Source organism: Coffea arabica, chromosome 2c (genome assembly GCF_036785885.1).
Source record: "Coffea arabica cultivar ET-39 chromosome 2c, Coffea Arabica ET-39 HiFi, whole genome shotgun sequence".
In the NCBI taxonomy this organism is placed as follows: domain Eukaryota; kingdom Viridiplantae; phylum Streptophyta; class Magnoliopsida; order Gentianales; family Rubiaceae; genus Coffea; species Coffea arabica.
In genome coordinates, this window is record NC_092312.1 from 25,978,850 (window position 1) to 26,004,620 (window position 25,771).

Genomic DNA, 25,771 nt, shown 5'->3' on the forward strand with positions numbered 1-25,771 from the left:
GTCATTTAAGAATCTACTCTTACCACTTCTTTCATATTCGGATTTAACCTTCTTTGAGTTTCAACCGCTGGTTTAGAATCTTCTTTTAACAAGATCCGGTGCATACAAATAGTTGGACTGATTCCCTTGATATCAGAAATCATCCATCCTATTGCCTTTAAATGCTTTCTCAAAATATGTAAGAGCTTGCTTAGTTGTTCCTCCTCTAGTGCAGAATTTACAATCACCGGCAATGTCTCTTTTTTTTCAAGAAATGCATATTTGAGGTGTTTAACCAGCGGTTTAAACTCAAGCCGTGGAGCTTGATCACACGATAGTGGAGGAATCCTTTGTTCAGTCCTAACTCCTCATACGCATTTCTCCTTTTGTAGGGAACTTGTGCCTACAAAAATTCAGTCATTTTTTCAACTTGTTCCTGTTGTAAGCCTACACTATTAAGACAAAATTCAAGAGAATCATTGTCAAGATTAACTTGACTCATCTCTAATGTCAATAGAATAAACATGGTCGGTAAAAGAGGGATATTTCTTCATTTTACTCAAATCAAACTCCACTTCCTCGTCACCAATTTGAAACTTGAATTTACCTCGTTTGACATCTATTATTGTACCTGCAGTGGCCAAAAATGATCTACCAAGTATAATAGGTATATTTACATATTTCTCCATGTCTAAAACAACAAAATCAACAGGAATAATGAATTTCTGCACTTTAATGAGCACATTCTCCAATATGCCCATTAGATGTCTAATAAACCTGTCAGCCAATTACAAGAAAATGTTAGTACGCTTTAACTTTTTCAACCCCAATTGCCTAGTCACAGTTAAAGGAATCAATGAAACACTTGCACTAAGGTCACAAAGTGTTTTAGAAAATTCTACATTACCAATAGTACAAGGAACTGTGAAACTCCTTGCATCTTTCAACTTTGGTGGCAATTTGTTTTGTAGGATGGCACTACATTCTTCCGTTAATGCAATTGTCTCACTATCTACTAACCTCCTTTTCTTAGTCATTATCTCCTTGAGAAACTTTGCGTATGAAGGAATCTGCAAAATAGCATCAAAATGTTAATATGTTATTGTTTGAAAATGTTGACAAATTTTTCAAATTCTTTGTCATTTCTCGAAGGTTTCAATCTTTGTGAAAATGGCAACGGTGGAATTGGTGTTGTATCTCCAATTTGTGACTCATTTTCTTCCACATTTTCTTTTTTTTTTTTTTCTTACTATTCTCTCCTAACTCACTCAACTGCTTGTTCTCTCTTTTTTCACATTCTCTCTCATATTCAACTACATGCGGCTCACCTACTTCCTTACCACTACGGAGGGTTATAGCCTTCACATGCTTCCTTGGATTTACCTTAGTCTTGCTAGGTAAATCCTATTGGTTGCGATTGTTAACCACATTTGCTATTTGCCCTAATTGCACCTCAACATTCTTGTACATATTGGTGAGTTGGTCCATCCTTCCTTCAATTCTATCAAACCGTTGAGTAGTGACACTGACTAACTTTTCAATTTTATCATTTAATACATTTGCCAGCTTCTCAATTGCCAATTCTCAAGCTGGTTTGGACTCCGGAAGTAGTTGTTTCGGTTGAAAATCCGGTGAATTAACTGGTGTTTATTGGTTCCTTTGATCTTTCCATCTAAAATTCAGGTGATTACGCTATCCTAGATTATAGGTGTTGGAGTATGGATTGTTTTGGAGTGGACGGTTATAATTGTTAAGATATTGAACCTGTTCGCTGATTGAACCTGTTCGCTGCTAGAACACATAGAATCATTATAATTTCCACCGCAAGTAGTATAACATGCAACAACTACTATTTGATTAGAACTAGAACCAACATGCCTATTAAGCGTCCTAACCACATTATCCATCTTTGCATTTAACATATTCAAGGTATCTATTTCAAGCATACCTGCGATTTTCCTCGTATTACCTCTTTCGTTGGCCCATTGATAGTTATTAGCAGTCATTTCTTTAATCAATTGTTGAGCTTTCTCGGCTGTCTTTCCCATCAATGCTCCTCCCACTGCCGCATCTACATGCGTCTTTATTGGATATGTGAGACCATTGTAAAATATTTGGACTACTAGCCAATCTAGTAAACCATGATGAGGACATCTTCATTGCAGTTCCCGATAGCGCTCTCAAGTTTCATACAATGTTTTTCCTTTCTGTTGAGAGAAACTAGTTATATCCATTCTAAATTTAGCAATTTTTCCAGGTGAAAAGAATTTATTTAGAAACGCCTTAGCTAATTCAGCCCAAGTAGTAAAAGTGTTTGGAGGATAAGATTGTAACCAAACTTTGGCTTTGTCCCTTAGCAAGAACGGAAACAATCGAAGTTTAATTACGTTATCACTAACATCATTGAATTTAATTGTATCACAGATTTCAAGAAATGTTGACAAGTGAGAATTTGGATCTTCAGTAGCATTACCTCCATATTGAGATTGTTGTACCATTTGAATCAGTGATGGTTTAATCTCAAAATTATTAGCATTTACCGTTGGCTTTGCAATGCTAGTTTAAGAATCTTGTGTTCCCAGTAAAGTAATATCTCGTAGAATTCGCCTATTTGAGTCATTTTCTGCCATTTTTTCCTCAAATGGTAATTCTATTAAGATTTCTTCTATCGGCTGTCAAATCTCTTGTTCCTCTTGATGTGATATATTCCTCTTTTGTCTCTGTAGTGTTCTCTCAATTTCAAAATCGAAAAGTACAACTTCTCGATTTGATCGGTGCATACACTACAAATAAAAACAAGAGAAATTTTACAGTTTTAATTATTAAAATCAACTATAAACAACTTGAATAAAAACAATAGAAATATCTAAATTAATAGAGATGATTAGACCTTAATATTGCCGCTCCTCGGCGACGGCGCCAAAAATTTGACGAAATTTTTATATCAATACAAGTTTAAATTAGATCTTATACTCGTTAAACTGCAAGTATACATGCCAAAATTGTAATGTAGGGTATGTATTGGATGGATCCCACAAGGAGCAAATTAACCAATTACTAGGTCCTTATTTTCTGTATTATTTAGACTTATGAATGAATTTGCGTAAAGAAAGAATATTGCTATTGTCTACAAATCTAGTTTAACAAATGCTAAATGGAAATGGAGAATTTTCACTCAAAGATAAATCTAGAGATGTAGATTCCACTTATGACATAAATAATGCAAATGAACAGATTTACTTCTTGTTATTATTCTTGTTTAACCAGGGATTAATTTCCAATTTTACCAAAACTCATTTTCATGATGAAATGGCCTAGAGTAGTTCAGTTTTTCCTATTTTCATGGTAAAATTCTAGTTTTACTCTGTATCTTTTCCTAAAATATTAAGTAATCCATTTAAGTGTATCTTTATTTTCATGAGCATACAACTTAAGCTCTACTCATGTGTTTCCATTGTTACTACCAATTTTCATTGAACAATAACAACTATAAACATGCTATTGGTGATCAATCAATAACAAGTAATCACAGCTGAACAAATAGACAAGTTAATACAAAATATAACAAGTGTAAATCATATTTAATTCATATCATTTAGTCATAAGTTTCATCTACTCCCTAGATTAAGAAGTTTAGCTACTCATGAATGATTTAACAATCAAACTCACAAGTTTATTAATGCAAAATATCATAAAGTACAAGTATAAGAAAGATAAAGGAAAGCTTAGCCAATTAATGGTGAAGCCTCAATTTTCTGCTATGTTCTTGTACAAGATGATTACAAGTAAAACTTCAAATGCTTCCCCAAGAACTTTTCACTAGAGAAAAACTTGTTGCAAGAAGAAAAACTAGCTACCTCCGGTCCATCCTGGCTTCTCCCTTGTGTTTCTCATAAAAGGTGATAGAAAGACCCTTTTTTTCTCCTTCATGATTTCAACCACTCAAATTTTGCAAAAGAAGTCAAAAGAGATGTTGTTTTAACTTGTCAATAACTTATTTTGCCTTTCCTTTTGTTGCAGAAGTATGTGCCACTAAATTCTCTCTCCCAAAATAACTAGAAAGTTGTGTGAAAGGTGAGAAAAACAGCTGTGTCACTTGCAGAAGAGAGAGGCATATCCGAGCCTTGGATCCGAGGGGTGAAAAACGATCCGAGTTCGGATCATTGCTGATCCAAGGCTTTTTTCTTAATGATCCGAGCTCGGATCGTCTGGCCTCGGATGCACTGCTCCAGAAGTACAAACGAGAGCTCGGATCCGTGCTGATTAATTTCCAGTTTTTCACTTCTTTCCTTTTTTCTTCATTTTTGCTCCTAATTTCTTTTGTACTTTATCCTCAGGACGATCCTTACATTTCCTTCATCTCGTATATGAATTTCATATATCAATATCCTTCACAATTTCACAAAATTAACGCATTAATCCACTCATTAACCAAGTTTTAAACACTTAAACAATATTTAAGTAATTATCACCAAAAGAATTCAAATATGACTTTAATCTTCTTAAAACATACTAAAGGTTCATGCCAAACTTGTACAAAATGTATGTTAAATATTCGCTTATCACACTCAAATGTATTAGATTTAATACTTAACAATTGAATAACTTAATGGATTCAGACTTCAGATTTCAGATTTTAGTTTCAAACTTCAATTTTATCAAACGCACCCTTAAATTAATTGGATTCATATTTTAATATATTCAGACATTTTGATAACCAAAAATTGAACATCTGAATTAATTAAATGGCACTGAATTTTTCAAGTAAAATTTGCTCCCAAAATTAAGTGATAAGTTATTCACTTATCACCGAATGTGATATGTACTCAAATGTATTAAATTTAATACTTAACAATTCAATAATTTAATAGATTCAAATTTTGAATTTTAGATATCAAATTTCAGTTTTATCAAACGTACCCTAAGTCTGAAGAACTTTAAACTAATAGCTTATTACTAACTTCTATTTGTTTCGTAATACTTTTCTATACAAGATAAAAATCCATGCACATCTTTTCTAGAACCATTTCTTTTTAGGATTAAGGAAATTTTAAACTATGCATTTAGAAAGGGAAGTTTTGAAAAATTACAAATTCTAGATAATTAAAAGTGTACCAAATATAAAAAGCAATAAATAACCTTTGTATTAATTAGTTTCTTGAATGAATGGGTTTAATGGGAGAGACTTCTCTATTTTTCAACAACTTAACTGATAATAACATTAGCCAAATGATACAAGATTCGTACTCAAAGTCCTCTCTCTTCCCCCTACCTTTGCTTGAAGTCTCCCTTGAAACCATCGAATTTTTTTTCTTCTTCAAAAAAGGCTTCCCTGAGTGGGCGCTCTTGGGATACAATTTGAATTGGGTTTAGGTCACTCCACGAGATGTGGGCTCAACTTTGTCGGTACGAAAGATGGACTGAAAATTTTGCCCCAGATGCTGAACTAAGACATGACAGAGGCGCTTTTGCAATTCCCAGCCCATTTATCTTCGTCAATTGTAATGCTACTGATTCAAAACTTGTAACATGTTTTGGGCTTGATACTTTCCAAGTTTGGAAGGGCCCAAAACTAATTACCACCAACAAAGCCTGATAAATCTTCAAAACCAAGTTCATTAATGTAATATCCAAGAACCCCAATTTAGAGTCGCAGTTCTCCACATTATCTGAGACAGTTGATCGCTAGTAGGATTGCAAATGAATCGAGCCGCTCGCAAACGGTTCGAGTTCGAGTTAATTGAGTTCAAACAACATCGAGCTTAAGTCGAGTTTTACAAGTAAATAGTGCAATTGTATTATCTAAGTATTTATACAATTGTATTAATAGAGTTGAAAGATGAATCAAACTATTCGACATTTGAATTGAGCTCGATTTGATAAGAGTTTGTTTGAGTTTGGTTTGCCAATTAGTCAAGTCAAACTTAAAATAGTGTTCTATATTTGATAACTTTCAAATTTGATAAAAAAAAAAAAAAAACTCGTTCAAACTCGGTTTATCAAATAAACAAGTCAATCTTGAACAAAATTTCAAGGTCATTAAAAAAATCCAGCAAATTTGAATACTATGTTGTTTGATTTGATTAAACTTATTTACACTTCATGTATTAATACTCTAACTCTAGATTGTTTCGTCCAATTGAAAGGGATGATTGCTAATCTGGGATCTCTCCATTTCTCAATGTCCGTGAACTCTTAGAAAATTGGGGGTTTTATTCAGTTAATTTGTTGAATTCTCTATGTGATTTGTAAGTTCAAATTTCATTGACAAACTTCTCTTGTGGATTGTGACAACTGTAGGCAACCCACCTCACATATGACAAATTCTACACTTACCTCCACTCATGCACAAGAATAATTAAAGAATTTGAGGACGTTTAATGCATTATATAAAATTCACCAGATTTTGCCAGATTTCCATTTAATCATAAATCTTGGGTTTGTCAATTAATATTCTGTCTCGAGCTGATTTGCATGAGCTGTCACAAACCCATGAGAAGATTTGATGAAGTACTCAAATAATGTACTCTTGAAAGATTGTGATCTCTTGCACATTCAAAGCCATGTCCTATCTTTATGGTGTTACATGTTTGAAGTAAGGCTTTCAGGATCAAAATGAGAGTATAAGTAAACCAAATTTTTTTTTTACTTTTTTACCTACTAAAATTTTTTTTTTTTACCGACCAATTTGATTCTTGTGAGACCTTTAGCTGTTTTTTTAGTGGAATTAAATCCTTAATTTCATAAAGATGCAATTTAACAGTAAGGACTTGCCGGCTTCATTGTGGATCTCGTCATCTTTGCTATGTTATTAATGTTGACTAATTCACTTGGAAACTAGAAACAACCAAATAGCCACGTTGCTATAAATAATACTTTGCAAATGATAATTTAAAGTATGCTGTAGTTCCAAGTTATATATTGGCATCTTTTCAAACTTTCCAGTCTCCAGTCTCAATTCTTCCTTTCTAATTACCATCTCACTACATAATATAACGGAAAATATACAATAAACACTTTCAACAATTTCTAATTAAAGAATCATATCTTCTGATTCTTCACATCCTATGCTCATTGGTGATATTGGAATAATAGTTGACGAAATCTTTGGCATAATTGAAGAAATAATTGAATAATTACGACGTTCATGATAGCGAGCAAGAAAACTCTCTAGATGAATAGCAAAACATGTGTATTGAAACAATCAACAAGTGCACGATGTGTGTTGAAAATTTTTACATTATTTTTCAACTGTAAGGCTCTGTTTGATAATCCAATTCAGTATTTAAATTTAATGGATTTAGATATTAATATGTTTAAATGCGTTTGATAACTAAAAATTGAATATATGAATTAATTAAGTGGCACTGAATTTTTTAAGTAAAATTTACTCCCAAAAATAAATGATAAACTAGTTACTTATCACTTAATATAATATAGACTCAAATGTATCAGATTTAGTACTTAAAAATTCAACAACTTAATAAATTCAATTTTCAGATTATAGATTTTAGTTTTATCAAATGTATCCTAGGCAAATGTGTATTCACATAAAATTAGGATCACAACATTATCCTATAATTTCATAAAAGTGCACGATGGAATCCACGTGTTTAGACTTTAATCGCAGTCTATTTAAAGGAGTACCCATGCTAATGGTGACTTTATCACAAGGAACTAAAAATGGCACTTCAAGGGTCTATTATTGTTAGTTTATTAATTTTAGCAAACTTCTTGTCTGTGAATGTACTTTCATCTGGAAGTACTGCACCAAGCAATATAACAAATGCACTAAAACGGAGCAGTTTCCCCCCGCGGTTCATATTTGGAGCAGCTTCCTCGGCATATCAGGTATATAAATTTCTTTGGAATGTTCATAAGCTACATTTTAACATGGGCTTAATCATGTTTTGCAAAACTAATAACATTGGTTTATTAGGGATTCATTCAAATTCTTAGTTGATTGGTAATTTGCAATTTTTGGCAGTATGAGGGAGCAGCATTTGAGGATGGAAAAGGACCTAGTATTTGGGATACCTACACCCACAAATATCCAGGTTTCTTTCTATCTCTTTCCCATTTCACAAAAAATGGTGTGTTCTGCAGTGTACTTTTTTGTCTTGCCCAGCCTTTTAGCAGGGCCATGCTACAGCGGATAGGACGAACACATGATCCAAAATACAGGATAAAAGAAAAAAGATTATGCTAGACCTTCGAGGTTATAAGAGTTGATCAATGAACAAGAAGCTTGAATAAGTTTGGGAGTTCCTTGATGTGCAAACCTTGGCGAGGCAAGCATAACTTTAATATTAGAACATAGTATGCAAATTCGATTCAGGTTCGGCCTTAAAAAAAATTATGAACAAAAAAGGGTGAAATATACACCCAAAAAAAAATTGAAGTGATTTTTATTTCTTAGCTAGGCTTTAAACCTTTAAGAACACTATAGTGGAACATATTTATCTCAAAAGTTAAGGAGTTGGTTTCCAGAGATCATTTGTTTCTCCCTTTTCATTAAGAAGTTGACTATACTCCATTGGTGTTTCTCTATTAAGTTCACAAAAACTTTTGCATTAGTTTACAATAATTTTCCGCTCTAGGTTCTCCTTAATTCATACCTAAACTCTAATGGTATTAACGACTGCAGCCCATGATCTGAAGGTATTAATTTAACTTAGGCCTTGGTGTTTATTTGAAGAATTAAAATTTGGTGCTCTTAAACAAGAGAATTAAGATTTGCTATGACTGTCATACAAAATGGTTGATGAATCTTGCTTCAATTTAAAACCCAAGAGAGCTTCCTCTTTTACCTTTTCAGTTTTCCCACATCATAGTAAGATAAAATTGATTTTACGTTGAAAAGAAGAAAGAAACACATTTTGCTAGAAAGTGGGATGATTGATAAAGTGTTTGGTCAATTTATAGACGTGTCATTGATAGAGAACACCTTGACTTTGGCACAAAACTATGGCTACCATGAGAAATCGAAATATTGTTTAAATCCTGGGTCAGCCATTGCTGTTTCAATCTCCTAGAGAAAACTGCAAAGGGTTATATTAGTTAATTAGTTTTTAGTCTACTCAGTCATTATCTATTTCGTAGCAGACGGGACTGTCAGAATAGATTATGATTATTCTTGCTTGCATTGTTATCAAGAATCAATCAATTTTCTGACTCGTTGGCATCGTCAAAATTAAACTTAATCTACATTTCCACTCTTGCCTTAATTAGGGGCATGCAAACTTGACCCCTTTGAGTAAATGGCTACAATTGTTCTGACAAAGTATTGTCATATTACAAACGTAAGTTGAATACCGAGTATTTGATGTTTCCAAGCCAATTAAACTAGGTAAATGATTCAATTTTGTATTTCTTTTTCTTGAAAACACAAGGGTTTCTCTCAATGATTGCACTTCTTTTTCCCATCAGTCATGTGTCATAAGGAATCTAAGGGAACTAATAGGGAATATAGAAAGAAAAAATGATGGGAAGTATTTCAAGCACTATATTAATGCCTTGGTTCTTTTCTACATCTGTAGAAAAAATACTGGATCGCAGCAATGGGGACTTGGCTGATAATTTTTATCATCGTTACAAGGTAACAATAATTTCATTGAAGAAGACGTACATGTAATTGGACGTTTATGCTGAAAAGATGAATCATAACTGATAAATCCATGTCTAACATCGATTGTGACATGCAGGAAGATGTCCGACTGATGAAATTCATAGGTTTGAATGGATTCAGATTCTCCATCTCATGGGCAAGAGTTATACCTCGTAAGTTGGTTGAATTTTACCGTTTCATTCAGCACCAGTCAATTTTATCATGTCATGTTCTCTAGAAGGAAGATAATCGAATGTATAAATGTTAAAACAGTGTTGTAATCCGGCTTCCACTTCTACGTACCTAATTATTTTCATCGACTTGGCATTGCATGTAGATTCCTACATGCTTAATAACAAAAGCATTAAGTTGACTTAAGGATGAATTTATAATGTTCTTTATGATAAACCCAAGAGTTAGGGTAGAAGATGAATAGCTCAAGACTTTAGATCCAATCTATAGTAGATTATCCATTATAATATTGTACCAAGTACTCGATGTACTAACATTTAAGTCTATCCAATTACTAATCCGGTCGAAGTTTTTTAAAAGGATTGTCTACAATCAAGAGGAAATTCAGAACACTATACGGAGTAATCTCTAGCTATATGAAGGTTGATAAGTTCTTCTGGCTGGATATTTGTAATAGGATCACCATCAACTAATTCAGTGATATAAAAATTCGTCAATAATTTTCTTGTCTACATCAAATAAAGTTTTTCAAATAGGGACAGCATATATGCATATATACCTACACACACGCATGTAGAAGGAAGATGACCGAATCTACAGAAGTTCGAAAGAGTGCTCTATTCCAGCTTTTATTTCTACCTGATAATTTTTTTCATCAACTTGGCTATTGTCATGTTGTGCATGTAGATTCATACACAGTGAATAACAAAGCAATAAGTTGACTTGAGGATGATTTTATAAAGTGCTTTAAAAAACCAAAACTTAGGGTATAACATGAATGAAATAGACTTTAAATCCATTGAAAATCCATTAAAAAATGGTACGCAGTACTAGATGTAAATGTAATTGCAATGCATAAATTTATTTGGTAGATCTCATAAGTCAGTGACAAAAGGGTAATAAGGGGCCTAGATTATTCCCTCAGGCAAGGGGAAAATAAATAGCTTACACCCAAGCTATGCCTTAATTCAAACTTTGCCTACCTGATTGTCATCTTGTGATGTAGATTCATAGATAATGAATAACAAAGCATTAAGTTGAAATGAGGATGATTTTATAAAATGCTTTATGACAAAAAAAGACTTAGTACAAGATGAATGAAACAACTTTAAATCCATTGAAAATCTATTAAATATGGTGCACAGTAGTAGATGTATATGTAATTGCATTACACGAATTTACATGGTAGATCTCATACTTTGACCAATCTCAGAGCCAAAAGGGTAATATATAGGCCGGCTTCGATTTTTCCCGCAGATACGGGGAAAATATACAGCTTATGCCTAAGCTATGCCTTAATTAATTCAAAATTTGCCTACTTGAGTGTCATGTTGTGTATATAGATTCACACATAGTGAATAACAAAGCATTAAGTTGACTAACGATGATTTTATAATGTGCTTTATGAAAAAAACAAGACTTAGGGTACAAGATGAATGAAACTGACTTTAAATCTGTTGAGAATCCATTAAAATATAGTATGTAGCAGTAGATGTCTATGTAATTGCGCTGCAGGAATTTATTTGGTAGATCTCATACTTTTACAAAACTTTAGTGCCAGAAGGGTAATATACAGGCCGGCTTAGATTATTCCCTCAGATAAGGGGAAAATATATACCTTACACCCAAGCTATGCCTTAATTCAATCGCTGCTTACCTGATTGTCATGTTGTGCATGTAGATTCATGCATAGTGAATAACAAAGCATTAAGTTGACTTGAGTATGATTTTATAAAGTGCTTTATGAAAAAATCAAGACTTAAGATACAAGATGAATAAAACAGACTTTAAATCCATTCAAAATTTGGTAAACTATGGCATGTAGTAGTATATGTATATTTAATTGCGCCGCATGAATTTACTTGGTAGATCTCATATTTTGACCAAACCTCAGTGCCAAAAGGGTAACATATAAGCCGGTTTAGATTATTCCATCAGGTAGGGGGAAAATATACAGCTTACACCCAACCTATGCCTTAATTCAAACTTTGCCTACCTGGTTATCATGTTTTGCACGTAGATTCATACATAGTGAATAGCAAAGTATTAAGTTGACTTGAGGATGGTTTTATAACGTGTTTAATGAAAAACCATGACTTAGGGTACAAGATGAATGATACAGACTTTAAACCCATTAAAAGTCCATTAAAATGTGGACGCAGTAGTAGATGTACATGTAATTGCAATACATGAATTTATTTGGTAGTTCTCATACTTTGACCAAACTTTAGTGCCAAAAGGGTAATATATCGGCCAGCTTAGATTATTCCCTCAAGTAAGGGGAAAATATATAGCCTACACCCAAGCTATGTCTTAATTCAAATTTTACCTATCTGAAGTATTAATTGCATAAGTTAATCCACCCCATAAACTAATCTGTTGAGTCAAATCAATTGTGACATCACAATTTATATGAAGAAGATACCCAAATTGGGGATGCATACTTATCTATATCTATACTATATGAAAAACACCAATATAATTTAGTGGTTTAATGATTTAGTTTTCACTTTCTAATGATACCCTCACTAGATATTCTAAAAGCTTTGCCATACTTCTATATCTAAATGTCTTATTTTTACTCTGTTGAGGTTATTTTTGTAATTTTCACTTTGTGGTTGTACTTTATAAATAGAGTTTGATTTAGAAAAGGTTTAGGTTTTACTTGAAAAATAAAATTAGAATTGTATTAGAGAATTTGTTCGATGATGAATTTCTTCTTAATCTAAATGTCTTTTGTTTTTATTATGTTGAGGTTATTTTTGTAAGATTGACTTTGTGGTTGTACTTTACGAATAGAGTTTGATTTAGAAAAGGTTTCGATTTTACTTGAGAAATAAAATTAGAATTGTATTAGAGAATTTATTTGATGACAAATTTCTTCTAAATCTAAATGTATTATTTTTACTATGTTGAGGTTATATTTTTATAATATTGATTTTGTGGTTGTACTTTATGAATAGAGTTTGATTTAGAAAAGGTTCAGGTTTTATTTGAGAAATAAAATTAGAATTGTATTATAGAATTTGTTTGACAATGAATTTTCTAAATTAAACACAAATACAAAAGAGAGTTCCTTTCAACTAGAAAAGCTCTGTATTGTGTTTCTATTGTTTCTTTTGCCTCTTTTCATTCTTTTGTGTCTTAAGAAATAGAAGATGAAATTGTAGTCATTTTTTATGTTAGGTAGATTAAACACTAAAAGTGAAAGAAAAGAAAACTAGAGATTCTATTCCTGCCATCCACTTATAAGGATAGTCTAAAATACTAATTAATAGCATGATAAGTAAAGTTACATATTTACTCGGATATTAGCATTTGCCTGTGTACATTGAGCTATGCTTCTACCTTCATTACTATATATTTGTTTTTGGACTGGGAGCTGAGAATTAGCATAATTTAAGTATAAGAACCCTTTTGAAAACACATTATATCATTTTTATTTTGTTTCTTTTTTTTTTTTTTGGGTACAAAAAGGTATATTATGTTAGATTTAGTGAATATCACCCTTATGATTTTGAAACTTTCCCTTCCGAATTACTTAACACTTAATACAAGTAGTGAGTTATGGCCCCATGCATAAATTGGCACATCTCAACTTTTTTGCATCATTTACCAATTGAAAATTTTCTTCTCCACTTTTTATTGGTTTCCTTGCCCTATAAGGGGAAATTGGAAAGTAATATTGGTGAGCAATTGTTAACCATCAAGTGAAAGATTATCTTAAATATCAATCTAGAAAGAATGGAAGATGGAGTTTAACAAAAATAAATATTGAATATATCATATGAAAAAAAAACTTAAATTCACTTATTTCCTCTTGGAATGGAAGTATTATAGGATGGCTTCTGAAAGGCATCCAATAGTAGAATGAAAATTTCTTCAAATTGTTTTTAGGAATTATTACTATATACGAACAGGAGAGAGACTTTACGTTTTGGGAATACAACCATCTTTAGCATGTAATCGTCTACATTGAGTACTTATACATTAAGTTTCTTAAGGAATAATTCTGGAGATGATCGTGGGTGTAGAATTCTGGAGATGATTTTTACAAACTAGGGATAATTTCAGAAACCTCAAAATAATTTCATTGACCTCCCTTGAGGTTTCGAAAATAACACTGACCTCCCCTCAACTGACTTTGGGACCCATTGCTGATGTAACCTGGAATGAATTTACTACTTTGCCCTTATGCATAAAAGGGTGATGAGAAACGAATTTCTGGAAAAATATAATTAGGTCATTAAATAAATGAACTAATTAAATGATATTAACTATAGTTCTATCTCTAATAAGCCAATGTAACTACACTTAAGAAATGGCACTAATTGATGCACCAATATGGAGCCATTTTTTGTGATTGGACATGATTTCAGAGAGCAACACAAGGATAGTATTATACTTTTGATTTTACAAGGATAGTATTATACGAAGACTTGGAGAAAATGGAAAAATGGAGCGAAAAGAAGGAGAAAAGTATGGCTCCCCTCAAGTTAAAATCTACTTATTTGCATTAAGATTATTGACATGCTACCCACTCATGCTTTCGTATATGGTTGGCATTAGTGACAAACAATCAATGGTCATGAAATTTGGCTTTGCAATCCTCACTATCTGCCTGATTCATCTAGGGCAGATGGTGTTTGAAACTATCTTGGATTGCATCGATAGTTATGTAGTACTACAACTGCTACAATTATAGCAATTTCGAACTAATGTCAAGTGACTTATGTTGCCTTACTAACTAGTTCAACTAATAAGTTGTTGCTTATTATCTCTTAGTAAAGTTATAGTAGTAGTCATCAAACAACATTCATACATTTCTTCCAAATACAATCCAACTAACAAGTACTACTGGTTTACTTCTTACATAATCAGAAAAGACTTCAAATGGTTGATACAATGTCGTGGCACTTTTACATTTGTTACGAGAGTTTATCCAATTGATTTTATATTTTGGATGAATATAGATACAACACCTAGTGTGATATTTATGATAAGTATCATGTTAACTATAGCCTTTGGTTGTTCCAGGCTTGCCACTTTTTATTACCTCAAAATTAGATAATCACACTAAAAATAAATTATTTCTTGAATTGCTTGAGCCGTTTATATGCTTTTGAAAGAAACTTAAAATATGGCCATTGCACTAGCCATTTGTGCAAACTGAAGCTTCAAGTTGTTGTTACTGCACTTTCCCTAATTGCTATTACACCTACTAGAATTTACTGCTTATGTATGTCTTTTAATAGTTTTCATTATTTACTAATACAAGTTGTGGATAAGCAAAAAGGGCATATGTGGAACACAAATATCATCTCACTCCTCAAAATATTTTTTTAATGCTCATTTTTCTGACATGGGCTGATCATGTTACTACAACTATAAGTTCAGGGGAGGTTTATATCATTTTCAAAATCTTAGGGGAGGTCAATGAAATTGTTGGAAATCTCAGGGGAGGTTTCTGAAATTATCCCTACAAACTATGGAGAAACGAACAAAGATTACATAGACTAAAAGATCTCAAAAAATGTCATCAAGATTGGCACATGAATATCTTTAGACATTCTCTCACAATTTCAAGACCAATGTGAAACTTTCATTCTATTATTGAAATATGGAAAAATAATTTGAATTCATTTATTTCCTCTTGGAATGAAACTATTATTAAATGACTTCTGAAACGCATCCAATAATAAAATGATAGTTTTTTCAAATGGGTTTTAGGAATTATTACTATATATGAAAAGGAGAGGGACTTTTGAGGAGAATAGTTTTCTATTACTATATATGAATAGGAGTGGGATTTTGAGGAGAATAGTTTTTTTATTATTCAAAGGAGACGTTGAAGTTTGAACCTTACAAAAACAAAGGAGAAAGGTAAATACTTGAGAGTCGAACATAATGGACCAAACGACAATCTAGTTAATGTCCCTACCAATTGAATCAGGTCTTAGGGACCTTGAAGATAATAATTGTTATATGACTTATTACAAAGAAAAGACACGGAACTCATGACTAACACAACTGTCAATTGTGCCTACAAATAAGAATCAGTAAGGGCAAATTAAGTACTTAAAGGAAATAAATAATTTGCAAAAGCATATAAAATGATAATAAAAGTAAAATTTTACATTTGGAAATAGTAAGAAACAGCCATTCTTAGCATATAATTGTCTACATTGAGTAGCTCTACGCTAAAGTTTCTATATATAACACTTTAGTTTTTATGTTATGAAATTCTTTTTAAAGTAAGTTTTCTTCCACAAAGAATTTTAAAGATGATTTTTATAAATTATGGAGAAATGAACAAAGATTACAAAGACGTAAAAAAATTACAAAAAATGTCTCAAAAAATTGCATCAAGATTGGGACATGAGTTGAAATGTCTTATACTGCTACAGTATATTACCTGTGGTGACCCAAAACTAGAATCATTTTTCAAAATATCCCGATGCTGCTTGTGAATGTAGTTAATGATATTGTGACTGCTGTGAAATTTACACTTTACAGTAGCTTCATGGTCTAATGTTCCTAGAACAAAGGAGAATTGACTTCGTTCCTTGAATGAGGTATTGATCATTAATACTTTGAAGTAGTTTCGGTTTAGTTAGATACTGCTTCTCTTGATAGGGATTAGTTGTATCATTTCCTTCAAAGTTTTGGTCTGAGTGTATAGAGTGAGTCCAATTATATGTAAACAGAACCTCTAAGGCAAGCCTTTTGTTTGATCAATAAAAATTTTTATTTTTGCCAAAAAAAAAAAGAAGGGGACATGAATTATCTTTGGACATTCTCTCATAATTTCAAGACCAAGTTGGATTTCTTATCGATGTATAAAATGGGTCATGCACAAATTAACTTTGCTTACATCAAGTTAACTTAGAAAATACTAAAAGCTTTTGAATTGTTTTATAAAATATCTAGAGGCAAGTGGTTCACCCTTTTCTCTATGATGAAAATTCTTTCTTTTATAAGTAATTTCATAAGAAAACTCTAAAAATTTTGTGAAGAATATTTTGTGATAAAATCATTATTATGGTGAACATGTAATGTTGGATTTTTGAAACATCTATTTTTGAATAAACTTGGATCAATCTTCCCTCTCAATAATGACTAACTTTTACTATGGTTTTCCTTTGGACAAATGATAATAAGTTGAGTTTTGTTTTGATTTCATTGCAATATCATATTCTCTTATTAATATAGGAGATAATGCTACAATAAAAGAGTCAATAATTTTGAAGTATGTAGGGTTTGTTTTATTGAAATTCAAAATTTGTTCATGTGTCATCAATCCAATTGTGATAGCGTATACACTGATAGTACATACAAAATTTACTCTAATAACTTTACAATTATGATACGTTTTGAAAGCGTAATGCTTAATTTTCAACACTTGTGGTTATTCATGGAAAAGATAAACTGTAAAAAGAATAAGAAGAAAATGAGCCAATATATTAAGAGTAGCAATTTGACATTGTATTAGGATGTGTGCTACCATTTTGGGTCAATTGTTAGCAGTATAGATTGTTTTATTTTTGTCGTATTGAATTTGATGCTTAATGTATGATATTCTAATTGATATTAAATTCTTTTTGTACAAATTGTAACAAAACACATTACAATGATTCCTTTTACTGCTAATGAGTGTAAGCTGATGAACTTCTCTTATTAATTGAAGTCTTATATTTTGCTAAATAAGATATAACAATTGTCAAAAGATGGCAAGAGATTAGCATATGAAGTTTAGAATAGTAGGACATCAAAATAAGTTAATAAAAGTATTTCTGCCATCAAAATACTACAATGCCATTGAATTACAGCATTCAGACAAGTAAACCAATCGACCATTATTATTGTAACTATTTAATTTACTCTTCAAGTATCGGTGTAAAAGAATTTGGAACATAGTGAACATTATATAAAGACAAGATTTTATGACTTGTGCCTAAAGACTCAAAATCAATGTTAGGAAATTGTTCAAAAAGACTTGTGGAATAAAGTTTACTATTTTTTATAAGCTAAAATTATTGTTCGGACAAAAAGACTGTGGACTACCGACGGGATGGGTTTGATTTAAACCTTTATGAAATGTAGATTCATCATATGGTAGTCCATGATTATCAAAGGATTATTAATTTATATTTGAACATGTATATTAACCATTGGATGAGTGCTTCATTTAATTAACTTTAACTCTTCAAACAATTTCAAATTAATTACATTACAATTTGGTTTAATAAAGGCATCTTTGACTATTAAGCTTATTGATAATGCCTTCAACCCAAAAAGCAACAACTGAAACACTAAAAAGTTAATTATTGAAATTGGAAGAAAATACCCAAATAAAGTACCCTTTACATGACTTTCAAAAATTAAAAACCGTGGAACTTAAAAAAAAAAAGATTTACTTTTCACTCACCATATTGGTTTTGAGCAAACATAACCATTGGTTCTGTTAGAGAAGTAGGTTGATAGTGTTGCAATACTTTAAATAGTTAAAACTTCTATTCTTGTAAATAATTTTAGGCGAATGAGTATTTTAGTATGTATCATGAGAACAAATACTTACAATATGCAATGCATGTGCTGCTATACTAGTTATATATAAGAATAATTTTCCTTTTCATATATTGTCTGCAAATTTTTCATTTTGTCAAAAAATTCACTAGTTTTTCATTGATATACATAGACTTGCTTACTAGACAAAATTGTAGTGCCTTGGAGCTAGACAACACATTAAGATTCAACTGCAATTATATAATTTTGCTGACATTTTTTCCGTTCTTTTTTAAATACAATTTTGAAAGATGGTAAGCTCAGTAAAGGAGTGAATAAAGCAGGCATAGCCTTCTACAACAATCTTATCAACGATCTACTATCAAAAGGTCAGATTCTTCATCTATTATGAAATCTCTCTATATTTTGTTTTGTGTGAACTCTAATATATTGGTCAACATGAAAGTCTTTCATTTCTTAGCACCTATTTACCCCAATGCATGAACAATATGTAATGCTCCTTGTGTTATATAAACGTTGTTAGTTAATCCCATTGCAGAGGTCTTAATTAATTGCTTTCACAAAATGTGCAACTTTTAATATAACCTTTTATGACAGAAATAATCATTAAGAACATTAGGCATATCTTCGTTGAACCTTTTATCACTTTAAGAGGGCAATCTCCTATTTATATGCCTGTAAAGACTCTTATTGATTTTATGTATTTTAGATGATTCAAACCTTAAGAACAGTTTGAAAAAAATGCAAAATATTATAAAATATTTGTAGATGGAGATATTTTAAACTATATCGTACAGAAAAAATAGCAAATCTAAATTGAACAATTCAATAGTGAATGTACTTTAGTTTCAAAATATGGAAGAGGTGTCTCAAGAATTATGCAAAAACTTTATGGGAAGTAAATGTAAAATTTATATGAAGAATTGGCTTTAAATTTTAACCTCTCGTTCTTATGTCCCACATATAATGTTTATTTCTGCAAACCAACAGGTATACAGCCTTTTGTGACACTATTTCATTGGGATGTTCCTCAAGTGCTAGAAGATGAATATGGTGGCTTTTTAAGCCCTCATATTGTGTAAGTGCAATTTTCAAGAAGCTACAAATACGTTTGTATTGTAACAACATAATACGACTAAAATTTTCAAAATAAAAAATTGACTAGCACAAATATCTGTTACTTTATTTTCTCTCCTAATATGTCAATTGAATGTCTAAATTCTGACAATAATAATTACTATATTTTTGCTGGCAGGAAAGATTTTCGAGATTTTGCAGAGCTTTGTTTTAAAGAATTTGGAGATAGAGTGAAGCATTGGAGCACCTTCAACGAGCCATGGTCTTTTGCCACTGGTGGATATGACTCTAGCACCATAATAGGCACTCTTGCACCAGGGAGGTGTTCAGCATGGATGAACAAAGGATGCCCAGCTGGGAATTCTGCAGTTGAGCCCTATTTGGTTGGCCATCACATTCTGCTTAGCCATGCAGTTGTTGTTAAATTGTACAGGGACAAGTACAAGGTGAAATTTATAAATTGCTTTGTAACAAATCAAATTAGTGTGCATGTTAAATTGATGAAAACTAAAAAAATCTTGTCATTTATTTATTGTGTTGCATAGGCATCTCACAAGGGTCAGATTGGGATAGTGCTTGTGACTAATTGGATGATGCCTTTCTCCAATCTGTCGGCCGATGTTAATGCTGCCCAACGAACCCTTGACTTTTTCTATGGATGGTGAGTTATTTTTCATCATGTAAAAGTTCTCTTCCAAAATAACCAAATCATAGTGAGGACTAGTAATTTGAGAAGTTTGCAGGATGAAGAAAAACCTTGCCCAAACAATCAAGTCTATAGGTTATTCAATTAGGATAGAAATTTTGTATTGTACATTATTCATGTTTTATACAGTAATGTTCAAAATGATTTTGACTGAAAAATAATTTAGTCCTAATTCAAGCATTGCTATAGAGTTATGTGCCCTAGTTCTTAATTAGCTTGCAACACTAAAATCAGCTGTGGCTAGATTTTTCTTGAAAGGCATGTTGTGACTAGTGATTGTAAGAAATTTGTGATTAATTTCATGATTTTGGCAGGTTTCTGGATCCCTTAACCTATGGAGATTATCCAAAAATCATGCGTAGCATCATTGGAGCACGATTACCAAAATTCTCTCATCAACAAAAACTTTTGCTAAAAGGCTCCATAGATTTCCTTGGAGTAAATTACTACACTTCAAGTTATGTCTCTAATATTCATGCTGCTAACAGTGTCAATATTAGCTATTCCACTGACCTTAGCGTTAATCTCACAAGTAAGTCTCTGGACAAGCAATGATTATTTGAGTTCTCATCTTTTGTCAACAAATATTCGTGAATTAATGTTAAATCTGCCTCAGTAATACTGTCTTGTTATCCATAATTTCACAGGTGAACGAAATGGAAAACTAATTGGAGCACCGGTATGTTTATTTTGAAAGAAATTAAATTTGCAAAACATGGATCAATCCACATAACAACATATATTTGATTATTGCATCCACATTATTACTTTGAGAAGTTGTTTTTGGAACCTTTTTTTTTTCATTTTCATCTTCTTTCTAGTGTATAATCTTTTTGTCCATTCTATATATATTCTTTCAACATTTGACTTTAAGTTACTTATTTGCAGACAGGAGTAAGTATCTTTTACGATTATCCAGAAGGGCTTACAGATCTCCTTGTCTACACAAAGAAAAAGTACAACAATCCCGTCATCTATATCACTGAAAATGGTAATTAAAAATGATTACCATTATTATGTATACAATTCACTCAAGTGAAAAATTCACATGATTTGGTTGTTGTTAATTATCAGGAATTGGAGATGCCAATATCCATACTGTAAAGGAAGGAGTGAATGATCCACAAAGGATACGCTTTTACCGTGGCCATCTTTCAGCAGTGAAGGCGGCCATCAAGTGAGTCTATAGGATATATTATAGGAAAAATAGTCAGAGAGGGATTATATAGAATACCACCCTGCATGCTGATTAGATTTTAAATTTTTTTTCTTCTCGTATTTCTTAAAAATAAAATAAAATAATTGAAGGACCGTGCAAATTAACGACTAATGAATATGTAATCATAATTTGTTTTAGAATTATTCACTTTATTACTTACACTTGCCATAATATATATTCGACTTTGATTTTTGCAGGGCAGGTGTTAGAGTCAAAGGTTTTTTTGCATGGACGTTCATAGACACATTTGAATGGGGCTCAGGTTACACCTTGAGATTTGGCATTAACTTTGTTGACTTTAAAAATGGACTTAAAAGGTACCCCAAGCGTTCAGCACTATGGTTGAAAGGATTCCTCAAGTAAAGAATACGTACTAGATTTTCTTCTTAAGCATGTCTTTGAAAGAGAGTATGCCCCAAAGTCAATGAACTTTTAGGGTTTAATATGGAATTGAATTATTTATATTATAATAAATGACATCTTTATTAAATTGATTGTTTATATACTTATATTTATATGATAAAATCCTTAGCATAAATCTAATCAATGAAATCATAAGAAGTTTTTTTGACGGTTCGACTGGCGAAGGTATTGCCTTGTATTATCTCACCTCAACAAAGTGGTTTCGTTAAGGGGAGGCAGATTTTCGACAATTTCCTGTTAGCTCAGGAGATAGTATCAAATATTGGAAAGTCTACTAGAGGGGGTAACATTGTCTTAAAGCTAGACATGACCAAAACGTATGATAGGGTCTTTGGTGAGAGAATTCGGTGGCACATGCTTCTGAAGTAAAAAGAAGGATAATATGATTTATTGTCAAGTCAAAACAATATTTCTTTTGACTTTCTTAAAAATTTTGAGATTTTTGGAATCATGAGGGGAGAAAAAGAGAACTTTCCATTAGCTTTTATGCAGAACAAGAGGGAGAAGTCAAGAGGAGACGTAGCTAGCATTCTTGCTGGTAGACATTTTTCTCTCTATCTAGAAAAACTTGCAAAGAGCACTTGGAGATTTCATCTTGTAATCATCTAGTGCAAGTCATAGCAGAAATTGGAGGGTTTCACCATTAACTTGGCTAAGCTTTTCTTTATCCTTCTTGTACTTGTAACTTGTCATGTTTTCCATCAATGAAGTTATTAATTTGATTGTTATATCATCCATGAATAGCTAAATTTCTATATCTAGGAAGTAGATGAAACTTATGGCCAAGTGATATAAATTGAATGTGATTTACACTTGTGATATCTTGTAGTAACTTGTTTACTTGTGTATGCTTGATTACTTGTTATTATTTGATCACCAATAGCAGGTTTGTAGTTGTATTACTCATTGAGAAATGGTAAAAACAATGGAATAACATCAGTAGAACTTGAGTTGTAAGTTCATGAAAATAGAAATACATTCAAGTGGTTGAAATCTGCATTTCATGCATGAACAAGAACAGAGTTAGTTATTTGCCAAGAGATTAGGAAAAACTAAACTGTTCTAAACCATTATTATCATGAAAATGAGATTTTGGTATTTTGGGAAATGACTCCCTAGTTAAACAAGAGTAGTAACAAGTGTTAAATTTATTCATTTGGATCTTTTGTGTCATAAGTGGAATCTACATCCCTATATTCAAGTTTTTAGTGAAATTTTTCCATTTGTATCTTGCATTTATTAAATCAGATTTGTAAGCAGTAGCTTTACAATTTTCTTGCTCAATTTTATTGTAAGTCTAAATAATAGAGGAAATAAGGACCTAGTACTTGTAGACATTGCTCCTCGTGAAATCGACCCGATACATGCCCTAAACTACTAATTTGACCTGTATACATGCAGTCGAATGGGTGTAAATCGAATTTTAACTTGTACGTATATTAAAAACCCGTCAAAAGCTTTACTAATTAATAAGACAATAACATATAGCTGAACTGCTGAACAATATTACTCAATTGATTTCTAGCAATTTGTCTTATTCAGGACCAAATAGGACGAATTGGAAAATTATTTCATCTCTACGAATGAAAAAATAATAATAATTTACCTCCAGTTAGAGGTCTGAAACATTAAGTAAATCTTATATACATTGATAGTGTATACACTATCACCGTTGGATGCATGACACGTATGCAAAATTTGAGTTTCAAATTCGAATTTGAATTATATTTCATGCATCCAATAATGAAAGTGTATACACAGTTAATTTATAGAAAATTAATCATAATAATTTACCTCCAGTTGGAAGTATGAAACATTGAGGTTCTACAGGTTCGCCTGTGCAAGCCATACAGGGATGTCAATGTATGAACTACCATACCATCTTATAGCATTGTCAGTTTTAATTATTATCTTCATGCAATAGCCAGCTAACATCTAATTCCCATTTAAAATAATTTGAATATTCACCTTTTATTTAGCTTTGTCATCAATCAATTGGTGGGCTAATTTGCCACTGACTCAAGTACATGCACTAACAAGTACAGAACTTGTCGAAAAGGACTAATTTGCTTTCATTTTTTGGCCTAACACTAGGCTTGAAGCATTAAAGGAGGCTTAGTAACAAATTAACTATTTCCACGTGAAATCTGCATTTGCAATGGATTCACTCAATTTTCTGAAACTCCCAAAATAGATTTATGCTTTACATGTGAAACACGAGTGTAACAATGAAGTCTCTTTACCATGTGAACCGGCTAAAACAATTCAATTCATTAGTCGAAAAAATTGTGTTTCACGTCCCAAAATGTAAAAAAATCTCCATATTCATTGTCCTACTAAATTTCGGGTTCTTTGTACTATTGAGTACTATTTTCTGTTCTTAATATGTTCATCAAGTAGATTCTGCTCTTTATTCAGTATATACCCCCTGTTCTTTGTTGATTCATCAACATATCCTTCTACAAATTGGCTAGATTTAACTAAAGTCAACATTTAAATTAATGGTCAAAATATTTAGACTTGCAACTACATGCATGTGTACTTATGATTGTTTCAAATTTTCCTTTTGAGTTTTTCTCTTAAACAAAAACCTTGTTGAAGTATAAAATACAGTTTAAGGTGGCGTTTGGTAAGAGGGTATGGGAATCGAGAATCGGAATCAAGTCCACGCAACTATCTTAAGTTTTTTCTCTCAAGTTTTTTCTCAAAAAACTTACAAGACAAGTTGTGTATCGATTAATCTTACTAGCAAATGTTTAATGAGTATTTATATACAAATAAATTGTTCATATCCTAATGAAAATCTAAAACCAGTTTTCAATAAGATTTAACTTACTTATTCTAATGTAACTCTTATATTTGGAAGACTTATGCTTATTTCTTTATAAGTCCCTCAAGTTTAATTTGTCTCATACACTAAACTACAAGTTATAAAAACTTATTTTGGAAGTCTCTACTTGAAATTCTTTTAATCCAATTAAAGAAGTTCTTTTAATCCAATAAGACAAATTGCTAGAAATCAATTGAGTAATATTGTTCAGCAGTTCAGCTATATGTTATTGTCTTATTAATTAGTAAAGTTTTTGACGGGTTTTTAATATACGTACAAGTTAAAATCCGATTTACACCCGTTTGACTGCAAATATATAGGTCAAATTAGTAGTTTAGGGCATGTATCAAGTCGGTCCCACGAGGAGCAATGTCTACAAGTACTAGGTCCTTATTTCCTCTATTATTTAGACTTACAATAAAATTGAGCAAGAAAATTGTAAAGCTACTGCATACAAATTTGATTTAATAAATGCAAGATACAAATGGAAAAATTTCACTAAAAACTTGAATCTAGGAATGTAGATTCCACTTATGACACAAAAGATCCAAATGAATAATGTTAACACTTGTTACTACTCTTGTTTAACTAGGGAGTCATTTCCCAAAATACCAAAATCTCATTCTCATGATAATAATGGTTTAGAACAGTTTAGTTTTTCCTAATCTCTTGGCAAATAACTAACTCTATTCTTGTTCATGCTTGAAATGCAGATTTCAACCACTTGAATGTATTTCTATTTTCATGAACTTACAACTCAAGTTCTACTTATGTTATTTCATTGTTTTTACCATTTCTCAATGAGTAATACAACTACAAACCTGCTATTGGTGATCAAACAACAACAAGTAATCAAGCATACACAAGTAGACAAGTTACTACAAGATATCACAAGTGTAAATCACATTCAATTTATATCATTTGGCCATAAGTTTCATCTACTCCCTAGATATAGAAATTTAGCTATTCATGGATGATATAACAATCAAATTAATAACTTCATTGATGGAAAACATGACAAGTTACAAGTACAAGAAGGATAAAGAAAAGCTTAGCCAAGTTAATGGTGAAACCCTCCAATTTCTGCTATGACTTGCACTAGATGATTACAAGATGAAGTCTCCAAGTGCTCCTTGCATGTTTTTCTAGATAGAGAGAAAAATGTCTACTAGCAAGAATGCTAGCTACGTCTCCTCTTGACTTCTCCCTCTT

At 31.8% G+C, this 25,771-nt stretch overlaps 1 protein-coding gene and 1 non-coding gene across 2 annotated transcripts; both read left to right on the forward strand.

Annotated features, from left to right (window-relative positions):
* Window positions 1–2,115: 2,115 nt before the first annotated feature.
* Window positions 2,116–2,222, forward strand: LOC113728358 (small nucleolar RNA R71). Its single transcript, XR_003458081.1, has one exon. It is a non-coding gene; the product is annotated as a small nucleolar RNA R71 (small nucleolar RNA).
* Window positions 2,223–7,662: 5,440 nt separating this feature from the next.
* Window positions 7,663–21,796, forward strand: LOC113722947 (furcatin hydrolase-like). Its single transcript, XM_027246190.2, has 13 exons — window positions 7,663–7,830; window positions 7,967–8,036; window positions 9,519–9,577; window positions 9,684–9,759; window positions 18,595–18,672; window positions 19,295–19,382; window positions 19,560–19,827; window positions 19,927–20,042; window positions 20,402–20,619; window positions 20,735–20,766; window positions 20,976–21,078; window positions 21,162–21,264; window positions 21,504–21,796. The coding sequence occupies exons 1-13, from the start codon at window positions 7,663–7,665 to the stop codon at window positions 21,667–21,669; spliced, it is 1,545 nt and encodes a 514-aa protein (XP_027101991.1). The 3' UTR covers window positions 21,670–21,796.
* Window positions 21,797–25,771: the final 3,975 nt, after the last annotated feature.